The sequence below is a fragment of the Halichoerus grypus genome, chromosome 6 (genome assembly GCF_964656455.1).
Source record: "Halichoerus grypus chromosome 6, mHalGry1.hap1.1, whole genome shotgun sequence".
Lineage (NCBI taxonomy): Eukaryota > Metazoa > Chordata > Mammalia > Carnivora > Phocidae > Halichoerus > Halichoerus grypus.
Window position 1 is genome coordinate 26,643,039 of NC_135717.1, and position 13,446 is coordinate 26,656,484.

At 41.6% G+C, this 13,446-nt stretch overlaps 1 protein-coding gene across 1 annotated transcript; it reads left to right on the plus strand.

Moving 5' to 3' along the window:
- Positions 1-1,984: 1,984 nt before the first annotated feature.
- ARL6IP1 (ARL6 interacting reticulophagy regulator 1) lies at positions 1,985-10,234 on the plus strand. The gene is made up of 6 exons (XM_036098953.2): positions 1,985-2,141; positions 4,330-4,463; positions 4,938-5,057; positions 7,307-7,424; positions 8,023-8,107; positions 8,527-10,234. Exons 1-6 carry the CDS (start codon positions 2,106-2,108, stop codon positions 8,643-8,645), a joined length of 612 nt encoding a protein of 203 aa, XP_035954846.1. The 5' UTR covers positions 1,985-2,105; the 3' UTR covers positions 8,646-10,234.
- Positions 10,235-13,446: the final 3,212 nt, after the last annotated feature.

Genomic DNA, 13,446 nt, shown 5'->3' on the forward strand with positions numbered 1-13,446 from the left:
GGAAATCAGATTGCATTTTGTTGCTAGATCATTATAAGATTTATGTTAACTGTGTTGTCATGGGGCACCTTTCAAAAGTTCATATCCTCTTTTTGTAGTACAAAAGCAAAGCTCAAAAGAAAGCACTAAGGGTAGGTGTTTTTAAATAATTAAACCAATTGGAAGTTTACAGAAAGACCTTGTACCAGTGCTCCTGGACTATCAAGTTGCAAATAGGTGTGGGAGCACATTCCTTCAGTAACAAAAATACTGGGGAGAGGAGAGCCTGTGCTGCTTGAGTTGCTTCAATTTTTTTCACCTACCTCAATTTCACACGCTGGTGTTGAAGTCTTAGGTTGTACATAGGGAACTTGGGTGAACCAGAAGCATTTTGTAGCAGAGACTGATTTCCCAAAGTAGAAATGTCATTTTTAAAGCATAAAAATTCTGTGGCTTCCTTGGAAGGAGATACTTCTGTGTCTATACCAAGATTTTGCACCCAGTGCTTAATATATTCACTATGTGGCTGCGGATTGGGACCTTTTAATTTTCTTTCGAAGAGGGAGGCCAGGGGCTGCTTCTCAAACTTCGTAGCTTTAAAATCTCCCCCAATGGGATCTCTGTATCAACTGGCTGCTTCTTACCTACAAAACCGTATTTTCCCCCCAAAGTGGCCCTTTATTGAAGAGTCCCCTTCCTTTGCAAAGGCTTGCTTTCCCCTCTCAAGTGTTTCTGCCCCCATCGATGCTCCCCCCACCCCCAAGATCCATGGTAAATTTCACACCCTTCCTTGAAACTCATACTGCTCCTGTCCCCACTGGCTTTCTTAGGGGCAGCATGTGTTCTCTTAAGAATCTGGGTAGTTATTTAAGGAATTCTTTTAAAATAAATATAAATTTGTGGCATAATATAGGTGATTATAAAAAAGATAAAAGGCTGAAAGGTAAAAGCTATGGTAAGTTTTCCTGAAACATCTCTGACCAGGTCAACATTTGGCATGACTAATTACTGAAAATCAAAGCACTTAATGCATTTTGAAATCTTGCAGAGAAAAGACGTGGAAGTAATTCATCTTAGTATTATCTGGTAGTTACTCTAGTTCCTAAGTTACTGATGAATCCCACTGCTTAGGAGAGGGTTTACATATTTCCTTAGCAAGACCTCCAGTGTAAACAAGGTTCTGTCAAAAACCAGACCCTTCGTGGAGAAGGAGCTCATCGTTCCGTAAGTAACCGAAACGCCCTGTCCCACAAAGGATTTCCCTGAAGACCCACATAAATAAGCCACCTTTGTAAATCGGTGCTTTTTTCCTCACGTTGGAGAACTATGCCAGATTCCCCCCTCCTTCCTCCATCTAGCTAAGGCCTTACTCCTAATGGTTAGATGGGGCAAACTGCCGACAATTTACAGAAACAGCTCCTTCCACTCGTCCTCAAAACCTCATGGGGTGGGCACGAGTGTCCGCGTCTCAAGTCGGGGCTAAACTGCGCAGGGGCCGGGCCAGAGCGGCCAGACCAGGGATGAGACGGAACGGCCGCAGGGGGGCGCGGCGAGAGCGACGGGCACCAGGCCCCTTTGATCACAGCGAGGTCAGCGTCACGCGCCCATCTCTGCCCTTCGCCTGATAATGCGCGTCCTGTTTCTTCAAAGACTCAATTCCATCAAGTCTCCCTAGCTGCTTTCAACTCCAGCAGAAGAGGGCCCGAGAGCTACAATGGCCGCCACCCCTGGTTATACCGCGGACAGACCAAGCCGCGGTGGGGGGGTGGGGGGGGAGGGACGATAGCGGCCGTTCAACCGCTTCCTAAAGACCTGGGCGGGGCGTCACACCGCTCCTGGGCGCTGGTTGGTTGTTCCTTGTCCCCGCCCCCTCGCCCTGAGCGGCCTCCGTCTCCTTTGACCTCAATTTCAAGCCATGCGCTGGGCAGCGGTTGGTCGGGCTCCCCCGAAACTTGAGTTCAATCCACCCAATGAGGAGCGGGCTTCGCGGAGACTGTCGGGAAAGGTGGCTGGCCTATATAAGCGGCCTGCGGGGCGTGCCTTCGCGCGAGGGTCGCTGTGTGGGTCTCTGTGGAAAGCTCGTTTGGGGGGCGGTGTGCGCCCGCTAAGGCAGCACCTCAGGGACGATGGCGGAGGGAGATAATCGCAGCACCAACCTGCTGGTGAGTCGTGAGGGAACCAAGCAGGGCCTCCGGACTTGGGTGGGCTTAGCCTGGCGGCGCTTGCGGCCTCGTTCCTATCACCCGTGATGGGCCCGGCCCTTCCCTCCCGGTTCCCAGGCGCAGGCGACGACGCCCGCCCCTTGGGCCTCTTGGGTAGGTGCAGTGTGGCGGTCACTAGACGTGTCGACCCCTAACATCCCCTGGGGAAGGTACGAGATGGGGTGAGGAGGGCGCGTGATCTCGCACCGCCAACAGGGGATGAAGAGGAAGTGGGAGAAGGGGGCCTGCGATAAGCCTGGGGTGAAACCTGGGGCAGAGGGCCGCGAGGGGCCTGTCGAGCGCTTTTGAGCCCCAGGCCCCCAGTCATACCCGAGGTTCCCCCTCTTTGATTTCAACCAGGCTGTCCTTTCGTTCTTTTCCCCCATACTTGGGCAGGGGTGGAGGGTCAAAGGGCTGCTGCCGAAATTTGTTAGAGCTGGCACAGCTTAAACCGCGGGGAGGCTGTGAGCTCACCGCAGGGAACTGGGACCAGGGTCCAGCAGGAAGGACAGTGGGAGGACCTTGCGTTTGTCTGGTGTTTGTAAGGGACGGGTGTGTGTGTGTCACAGGATGACTTTAGAATAAGCAGGGGTCTGAAGGAACTGCAGTGACGTATCACAGGCGGACAAGTTTAACCTCACTACGAGTTTCACGGCTCGATCTAGGCAAAAACGAGAGAAATCCTTGCCTTTTGTCCGTTGCCACAATGAATAGAGGAACCAAAGAATTTAATCTTTGACGTTTGATATTCAAGAGCCGAGGTGCTAATGAATTAAGTGACTTTGCAGGGAAGTTTTGATTGTGCGAGATTTTCATTTTGCATTGGTTTCTAGAAATGCATGACCTGTTCGTTTAAACACACGCAAACACACTTCTCTTTAGGTAGCATGGTTAGCCCCAGCCAGGTTCTACTTAAAGAGGGTTGCTTGAAGCACAAAGAATTGCCCAAATTCACACAGTTTATTCAAATGACAGATCCTGGCCTGGAGTTCAGCTGCTCTTTCCAGCGGAGCAGTGTAACTTTAAGGAGAACAAAGCCTTTGGCTTTGGATTTCCTGGGTTCAGATCTTTTAACCTGTCTGTATCTGTTACTTCATCTGTAAAATGAGGTTTGTAACAATACCACCCTTTTAGCATATTGGGAGGATTAATTAAAGTATAAGCATATAAAATACTTAAAGAGTTTCTGGCACATAGTAATCTCATATTTAACTATATCAAGCATGATATATAAAGTCAGAAATGTTGAAGTCACCTAAGTGATGAGTGTGGCACAGATAGATAGCATCTTTATTAAGATTGGGCTGCACTGTCCTCTGTCTTTTGTTTATTTCCCAGTGATAACATTTATAAGGGCACATGGGTTTCTTTCAGTTCTTTTTCCTGTACCAAAATCAGTTTAGGGGCTTTTTGCCACATTGACTCATTCCAGAAGTCTACTTTCAGCAGATTGTCAGATTTGCAGAGAAATTTGAAGTCTAACCAAATGTCCTGGTAAGTGTAAGAAGCACTCATTCTATTGAGGAGATATATTGAGCTTAAGATGCCTCATGTAATTTGGTGAAAGTAGTTTTACTTAATTGTGCAACTGATGCCAGCATCTAAATGATTCCATTACACAAAGCTATTTTAAAAATTGAATGCTGTTCAGGGAGAGGCTTTCCTAATGGATTTAGAAGTAGGGGTATAAATCAATGAAATGACAAAACAACAGATCAATTCTCACCACCTGAAAAATGAGCAAACTTAAAGCGATGTAATTTTATATTTTGGGTGCTGCCACTTAGTAATGCATGACTTTGAGAAAGCTAGTCACCCATTCTGAGGTCACTTTCTTTGTTAAATGGGTCTCATTATCCCACACACTATGAGGGGCTCTATAAGGATTGTTACATGAGGTATGAAGAGTAGCCCAGTGCTTGGACTTGAAAGGTGATTGTTAAATGATAGGTTGTCCTCCCCCCCACACCCCAAATGGATTTCTGTCTTTGGTACCAAATTTGCAGAATTTTTTAGGAACTAATTTAAGATAGTGACTTGGTTGAGAGCTGTTTTACATTCTTGGTGTCTTAAAAAAATTTAACTCTCTAGGAAGCACAGAAATGTTGGGAGTAGTAAAATGATCGCTTTACATGTTGGTCTTATGTAGGCTGCAGAGACTGCAAGTCTGGAAGAGCAGCTGCAGGGATGGGGAGAAGTGATGCTGATGGCTGATAAAGTCCTCAGATGGGAAAGAGCCTGGTTTCCACCTGCCATCATGGGTGTGGTTTCTTTGGTGTTTCTGTAAGTGAGCTATTAAATTACTGTGGATTGTGCTTGTTATTAAAAAGGGCCCAGGTAATACACAGCCTCCATTTTTGAAAGTGCCTAAGTCTTTTGTAATGTGTAATCTGTAAAGAATGCCTTTTCTTAGAGCAGTTCTCCTAGTTTTCAGAATTTGTAGTACTTAGTAAACTCGGTAACTTAAAGCAATTGAATAGATCAGTGGCTCTCACACTTTTTGGCCTTTAGGACCCTTTACACTCCTAAAAAGTATTGAGGACCCCAAGGAGCTTTTGTCTCTTGATATTTACATTAACCATTGCAACTATGTTATCACATTCTGAAGCTTCCGGGAAAACCACTTGTGAGAAACAGAATGAAAAAGGCAGATAACATCTTTGAGACCCAAAAGACTTAAGTGAATAAACATCTTCAGCTAGGAATAATAATGACTATGTTTTTCTAACCATTAATTTTTTTTTTTTTTTTAAACAGGACTATCTACTATCTAGATCCATCTGTTCTGTCCGGTGTTTCCTGTTTTGTTATGTTTTTGTGCTTGGCTGACTACCTTGTTCCCATTCTAGCTCCTAGAATTTTTGGCTCCAATAAATGGTAGGTGGTATAATGATTTGGCTAATTTCTGTGAGGTTACTGAACCTGGTGGCTGTGATTAGTGTGCTGTAATTAAGCACATAGAATTGTCTAACTATTGGATACGTAGGGGTTAGGATTGTTGCTTTTATATGAAGCGTTTCTTAGCCGATTCAGTTATAAATCATGAATTTCCAGTACTTATGTCTCCATAGTTCTTTTACAGTTTAGCATTTATTTATTTATTTTTAAGATTTTATTTATTTTTGCAAGCGCGAGCAGGAGCCTGGTGCGGGGGGGCGGGGTGCAGAGGGAGAAACACATTCCCAGCTGAGCAGGATCCTGGGATCATGACCTGAGCTGAAGGCAGGCTTAACCAACTGAGTCACCCAGGGACCTTAGCATTTATTTCGCCTTTTTTTCCTTTTTAGACCTTTTTATTGAAGTGAGGTTTTTTGAGGTAATGTTTTATCAAATATTGCAGAACTCATAATGAGCTTTCCATAGAAATAGTATGTTTATATTTTACATTTATTTTCTTTGATATTTAAGATGCTATAGTTTGCAGGCTATTTTTGAATGAATATGAAAACAGTAACGTAAATTTTTGTCCATTTATTGAGCAGCTATTTATTGAATGTCTACTTTTTTGTTAGGCACTGTTCTGAGTGCTGTGAAATATTTTGACTCTTAAGATGCATCTTGTGTTTAAGGTTGATGTTGACACAGTGTGGTGGTAGTTAGCTAAATGCATAGCAAGTGCTTCAGAATAGATGCATTGAAGTATTTTAACTTCCCTCTGGAATGTTGCATTTCTCACTTTTGATCCAAATAATCAACAAAACTAGATGCTGGAGTAGATTTTTTTTTTTTTTTGGTCCTAGTTGCTTTTCTCCCTTGGTTGTTTAATTTGATCAGTAGTCTACATGTGCCTTTAGTTTTTTTTTGTTCCCCTGATAATAGCAAATTATAAGATAATTCTGTAAAATAAATAATTTTAAATACATGCCTTATGGATCTTTAAGAACAAATTTGGACATTTTAGGGGAATTTGCTTAAGTTACAGGATAATTAAGCATTTTATTTAAAAATGTTTCCCCTCCAGCAGAACAGATTAGTGTTAGGAAATGCCCTTTGAATTGTTTTTCACATGTAGTAATGAGTTAGGCTGCTGTTTTTTGGGCAAGTTTGTAACCATGTAATGTAGCAACTTAACAAAGGAAATCTACCTGACCTTGACTTTATTAGTCAGATGACACTCTAATCTGCTAATTCATAACTCCTGGAGAAAAGTTTTCAGAAATAAACAGTGGTAGTTTCATGGTAATCAGTATGTGGCTCAGTCCAGAGCAATTTTATTTTTTGATCTTTTTTTAAATTTTTTGATCTTAATGAGGAAGGAAGAACACTGTTGCATAGCCACAATTCAGCCTTGACCATGGATGGCGTTTAACTTCTAGTTGTTTACAAGAAGTTCCAGGGCTTATCAGGAACCCTTCTGCTGTATCTATCACTGCAGTTTTACAGGGACCGGAACTAGAGGAGCGAAAGGAATCTACCCCCCCCCCCCCCAGTGTAGGTTCTACACCAATATATCTGTATAGCAAAGACAGTATAAGGGTGAACTTTTTTTTTTTTTTAATCAGAATCCAGAAAACATTAAAAAAGGCTTTCTTGGAGGATCTTTTTATATTTTTACTGCTGTTTTGTATATATTTTCCCTCACTGGGACTAAATTTATAAAGAATTTGGATTTGAGCTGTTTGTTGCTGCCTTGGCATCAAGTGTATGAAGCCCAGCTGAGGGTATTATGCTTGGAATGCAGTAGTTATTATCTCAGTGAAGAGTGCTCAGATAGAGCTGCAGGGTAGAAACTTCACGTCTTCCTCAAAATAGTGAGACACTGATGGGCTACAACCCAGAATTCTTTTGGATTTGAAAAATAATATAGGAGTAGAGAAATTAATTTATACTGATTTCTGCATGGCCCATAGTAGCCTTGAATCTTTTGTTACTATAATTAACCAAATGTGGTTTTAGAAGCACGGATTACCATTGCTTTGTACATACACATGTCTTTATGTAAAAACTTATTCCCGAGTTTTCCATGGTGTCTTAATGGTACAGAAACTTTTTCACGATTATAAGATAATGTGAATTGTTTTTTATTTAAACTTTCTTTAGGGGATAGCTTTTTAAATTTGAGAGGATGATATATTTCTGTTTACTATAAAGACTTGCTTATAGCGAAGGGGAAAATTTTTTTGTAGGACCACTGAGCAACAGCAAAGATTCCATGAAATTTGTAGCAATCTGGTAAAAACTCGACGCAGAGCTGTGGGCTGGTGGAAACGCCTCTTTACACTAAAGGAAGAAAAGCCTAAAATGGTACTTTTTTAGCTTTGACTTATTTCAGTAAAGCAAAATTTTAAGATTGGGTCTATTTTTACTCCATTGTAGTCTAATGATAGCCTTTTTGTTTTAATAGTTTGATATTTATATTCAGTAGTTTGATATTTATCATTATCCATTGGTTTAATTCCTCTGAGTACATTCATAAATGTTTGTATGAATTAGAAGTTAAATGACATTTCCATTTAATTTTGTACTCTAGTAGAGCAAAATTTTTGTTTCTTTTTACTTATTGAAATAAAAGACAAATACTTAAAAAGCATTTGTTCTCTTATCTCTTAGCTTCACATAAGGTCACAATGTGAATTATTAATTGTAAAAGTAGTATAATGTATTGTAAATTAATTTATACAGAGAATTATAGTAATTCTAGGAGGGAATGTGTGTAAATTCTATAAAGTAGATCTAGTGGAGTTTTCTATGGATTTTATATAATGTATAAATACCAAGTCTCTTTAAAGAAAAGTGGTAATAAATACTGGATTATTTTCCAACCTTTGAAACAACATCCTACAGTTAAGCTTCCTAGTCTTTTTCTAGGAGTTGATAAATTTTTGTTGTTTTCATTATTTAGTACTTCATGACCATGATCGTTTCTCTTGCTGCGGTTGCTTGGGTGGGACAGCAAGTCCACAACCTGCTGCTCACCTATCTGATAGGTAAGTCTTTGAGGAAGAACTATAGGCATATTCTGGCCACTGAAGTCTGATTGGAGCTTAGTCAACAAATATGTGTGTGTTTATCAAGATTAAGGCACAGATGGAGGAATTGGGAGTATAGAGAGATGACTAAAACCCATGTCCTTGTTTTCTGGGAGTTTGTGGTCATACAATAAATTAAAACAGAACATAATAACCAAGGTAGAAAGTGACATGCGAGAGGTAAAAGTAAGCAGTGTGTTATTTGATGTTTGAGGGGTGTAATAGCAGAAGTTTCCGGGGATAAACACAATGAAAGTAATGGATTTTTTATTGGTTCCTCCCATTAGAGTGCCTAATAGTCTGGGAAACTACTTCTATAAAATGTAATAATCTAGAGGAAATTAATTGCTGTCTCCTTCATTTTGTTTATTTTTAAGTGACTTTCTTACTGTTGCTTCCTGGATTAAACCAGCATGGAATCATTTTGAAGTACATTGGAATGGCCAAAAGGGAGATAAATAAGCTTCTCAAACAAAAAGAAAAGAAAAATGAATAATGCATCTGCTTTATTCAGTGTAATGAATGGCATATACATTGTCCTTGGGAACAGTTTCTGTTATGCTGTCTGGATACTAAAATGTTACAGAAGTAGCTCTTTGCTCTCCCTCTTTTGCCCTTAGTGCGTAGAAATTCAGACTTGCCGAGTAAGGCTTTATGCATAGTGTCTTCATGTGAAGTGTAGCTGGATGCATTCTCATCAGTTGGCCTTATATGGACAACTCATTCGTGAGTACGACTTGTTTTGATTTTTCTCCACCCAGGTTAATTGCATTCTTACTTTTAGGCAACTTCCTTTAAAATAATATAGTGGTGAACTTCACCTTTTAGTACAGTTAACTGTGACTTTGGATAATTGTTCCAGTTGATCTTTGCTTTAGCTAGATACGAGTTAGTGGTCTGTGGCTACAGGAAGCTGGTTCTACTGTCTGCTTCCACAGTCTGCTTAAACTGCCTGGCTTCGTGAATACAGAGACCAAGTTGACCACTTCCAGTGAAGAGACCAATTAAGATTCATTCCTCATGCTGTTTCTATACAATGGGAGAAGAATCCTCTGGAATAAAATGAAACCAATTCCATGCCCTAGTATGTGCTGGTTTCTGCCTTGTGAAAAACTTAGTAATTTGTAAGAAACATTGATCTTTCCTCCCAAACGGGGAATATGACAGGCTTTGAGCTCGTCTCTCCTTGCTCTTAGACTTCAAGTTAGTAGATCCTTAGAGGCTTTTGAACAGCAGGCTTCCAGAAGTTTGTGTTTAGGATTTTTAGCATATTTTTAATTTCAGGTTTTCAGCCGACTGAAACTAAAGTATGTAATAGGTTAAGACTCAGGTCTATGACCTTCACTCCAACACCAGCCAATAAAGGACAGAAGTCTTCCTATACTTAGTCAAGAGTCATTTCAGTAGAAAATAATCTTAGCCTACTAATTTTTCAAGACCAGACTAAGCCTTTGAAGGTAAGCCTCAAGATTCTTATTTGAAGGTAATTGCTGGCTGCTTTGGTCCCCAGAGATTTGGCACAGGAGGTGGTGTTTATGCTGGCATCTGACCTTTTTCCTAGATCTCTCTCTCTGAAGAGTGCAAGGGCTGCTGGGGAGAGCAGACTTTTGGCGACGATAGGTGGCCTCTGGTCTACAGAAATTTTGTAACTGCTTGGGAAGTGTCTTAGAGTAGCTGAAATCTGTAGGCATGAACCTCTGAGGGCCGAAAATGTGACATTTGGGAACAGTTCTTAAACTGATTAACTAGCTGTGATATAGTTTTGTGAATTTACTGCACTGATGCTGGACCTTGTGGTGTATCTGTCCCTAAATAAGTGTTTTCTCCCCTTCAATATTACTGTAAACAGTGGCACCCATTGTAGCATATGTTTGATTTTTTTTTTTTTTTTAATGTTTCCTATGAAAACTACAAACTACCTTAATTTTTACATGTGTTTCCTCATTGTAGATAAGCCTATCTTGCTATCTGGATTTTTTTGTGTATATGTGTTCTACCAATTAACTACTTTTGCAGTTTTAATCTTGTATTATTTCTTCTACTTTGTTTTATGTAAAAGGGGGAAAATAAAAAAGCTGGAATCCCTCCTTGTGTGTCTTCTTTTTTATACCTTAGCCGTTAAGGTGTTTACATTGTTTACATGATTGGATTTGTGCATCCGGTTAATGAACAACCCTAGGTGATCATTATGTGCCTACATGGTTCTTTTTAAGAACAAAATGAAAGAAAAGGTGTAAATTCATTCCTCCAGCAAACATTCAGGCACCATGCTAGATGGAAAAGGAGACAGAATGAGTAAGTGTTGGCCAAAGATGAGTGTGAGAGGACCACACTGGATGAACAGGCAGGGAACGATGCAGGCTCGCGAAACGTCCTGTCATGATTATCTCTGCTTCAGGGCCCAGCTCAGAGTTCAGTGCTTGCTTATTGGTGTTTGACTTCTGTCTGCATTTTGAACTCTAATTATGAAAAATTTTAAATCGGGGGGCACCCTGCTCATGCAGTCAGTAGAGCATGCGACTCTTGATCTCTGGATTGTGAGTTGGAGCCCCACATTGGGCATAGAGTTTACTTAAAAAAATGGATGTTTTTATCAATGGGCCTCACTGTTTATACTTTGTGGGTCTTGGGAACAGATTCAAATGACAAGCCCTCTGACCCTTGTCCCTCCCACCAAAAGTTTGGCTTCTTAGAATCTCCTGGGGTTTTGGTGATATCCAGAAAAGGGAAATTTTAACCCAGTCACTGTAGGTCTCTCCATGGTCACCTGATATTTGAAGTGCTGGTCTTCTACCATGCATCTGTGATTCATTCTCAGGCTAGTCTCATTTGGCTGGCTTCCCAGGCCAGCTCTGGCCACAGCAAAAGTCCCTTTTTGACATTTGCCTTGGCACCACCTCCAGTGGAGGTCCCATCCAAGAGTTTACAGGATACTGAGAGGAGGTCATTTGCAGTTAGTTGTGTGAAGAAGAGTGAATGGGGGCGCTTGGCTGGCTCAATTGATAGAGCATGTGACTCTTGACTTCAGGGTTGTGAGTTCAAGTGCCACGTTACGCATGGAACCTACTTTTAAAAAAAACAACACTCTTAAGTGCCCTGTCTACAGAAAAAAAGTGAAGGGATTTTTGAGTTTTTACCAGTTGGTTTTTACCAGCAGTTTATCTTCCACATGTTAACATTTTAACAAGTCAGATCACAGTCCTATTTGAAGATGTCTGAGCAAGCAGGTTCCAGGTTGCCTGCAGCATAAATCACAAACTTGTGAGGCAATTTACAACTGGCCCCCTGTTCTGCCATTCCTTCACCCTGTTTTCCAATTTTAGCCTAGCTATTCTGAGATTTCTATTTGTCTTTATATGATTCCATTCCCTCCTAGTTCTTGGAGCCATCTACTGCCCCACACACCCTTCCTATTTTGGGATCAGGTAGTCCTAGATTCAAACCCCATTAAGTAATTTACCTAGTAGCTTAGACAAGAAACCACTTTTTTGCTTTGACTTTTCTTTTTAAGATTATTCATTTGAGAGAGTGAGCAAAAGTGAGAGTGGGAGGGAGGGGCAGGAAGAGAGGGAGAGAGAATCTCCAGCAGACTCCCTGCTGAGCACAGAGCCCAACGTGGGGCTTGACCTCAAGACTTTGAGACCATGACCCAAGCTGAAATCAAGAGTTGGATGCCCAAACAACTGAGCCCCTGCCTTTTTTTTTTTTTTTTTTAGGATTTTATTTATACATTTGACAGAACACAAGCAGGCCAACCAACAGGCAGAGGGAGAGAGAGAAGCAGGCTCCCCACCGAGCAGAGAGCCCGATGTGGGGCTTGATCCCAGGAACCTGGGATCATGACCTGAGCCGAAGGCAGACATTTAATCAACTGAGCCACCCAAGTACCCCTGACTTTTTAAATTGAGAGCAAATTAAGTCAGTTTCAAATTGAATTTAGTTATCTCATTTGTGAAATGAGGGTAAAAGTACAGATCTCAGAGGGGCATTATACATTTGTTTTGAGGATTCTATGAGCTCATAGGAAGGAAGCACATAGCAGCAGTTTGGTAGCCTTAGCACCATTCAGGAAACAGATCAAATGGCACTTCTGTGAAATCTTTAGCAACTTTCCAGGCCAACTCTGCATCCCCACAGCACTTCATATCGGCATCCCATATAGCAAACTGCCTGGTATTGTATTCTTACTTAGAGGTCTGTTTTCCCTGTTGGGATCTGAACCTCTTAAGGTCAGAAACATCGGGGTGCCTGGGTGGCTCAGTTGTTAAAGCTTCTGCCTTCGGCTCAGGTCATGATCCCAGGTCCTGGGATCGAGCCCTGCATCGGGCTCCCCTGCTCTGCCGGAAGCCTGCTTCTCCCTCTCCCACTCCCCCTACTTGTGTTCCCTCCCTCGCTGTGTCTCTCTCCTGTCAAATAAATAAATCTTTAAAAAAAAAAAAGGTCAGAAACATTATCTTTGTCCCTGCAGGGTCTGGTAAAACACGGGGCACATGGAAGACAGATGTTGAATGAATGAATGAAGTGTATAAAGAGATAGTGGGTGGTGCTGTTTTTCTATTTATGTACAGGAAGGCTATTGAAGGAAAGTGGGTTTCTTAACTCCCCACTGTTGCTAATGCCCTCAGTTAAGGTGAACTCCACATTTTTAGTAAACAAAACATTAAGTGTACAGATAATCAGTTAATCAAAATAATTTTCATTAAAAGAGCAAATGGGAGGGGAGCCTGGGTGGCTCAGTCAGTGAAGCGTCTGCCTTCGGCTCAGGTCATGATCCCAGGGGCCTGGGATCGAGTCCCACGTCGAGCTCCTTGCTCAGCTGCGAGCCTGCCTCTCCCTCTCCCTCTGCTGCTCCCCCTGCTTGTGCTTTCTCTCTCTCTCTCTCTCTCTCTCGCTATTTCTCTCTCTCTCTGTCAAATAAATAAATAAAATCTTAAAAAAAAAAAATAGGAAAAAAGAAACAGGGCACCTGGGTGGCTCAGTGTGTTAAAGCATCCAACTCCTGATTTTGGCTCAGGTCATGATCTCATGGTTGCAAGATCCAGCCCCAAGTCAGGCTCCAGGCTGGGCATGGAGCCTGCTTAAGATTCTCTCTCTCTTTGGGGTAACTGGCTGATGGACATTAAGGAGGGCACGTGATGTAATGAGCACTGGGTGTTACATGCAACTGATGAATCACTGTACTCTACCTCTGAAACTAATAATATACTCTATGTTAATTAATTGAATTTAAATAAAAAATTGATAAAAAAGATTCCCTCTATCCCCTTTCTAAAAAATAAATGAAGGGGTGCCTGGGT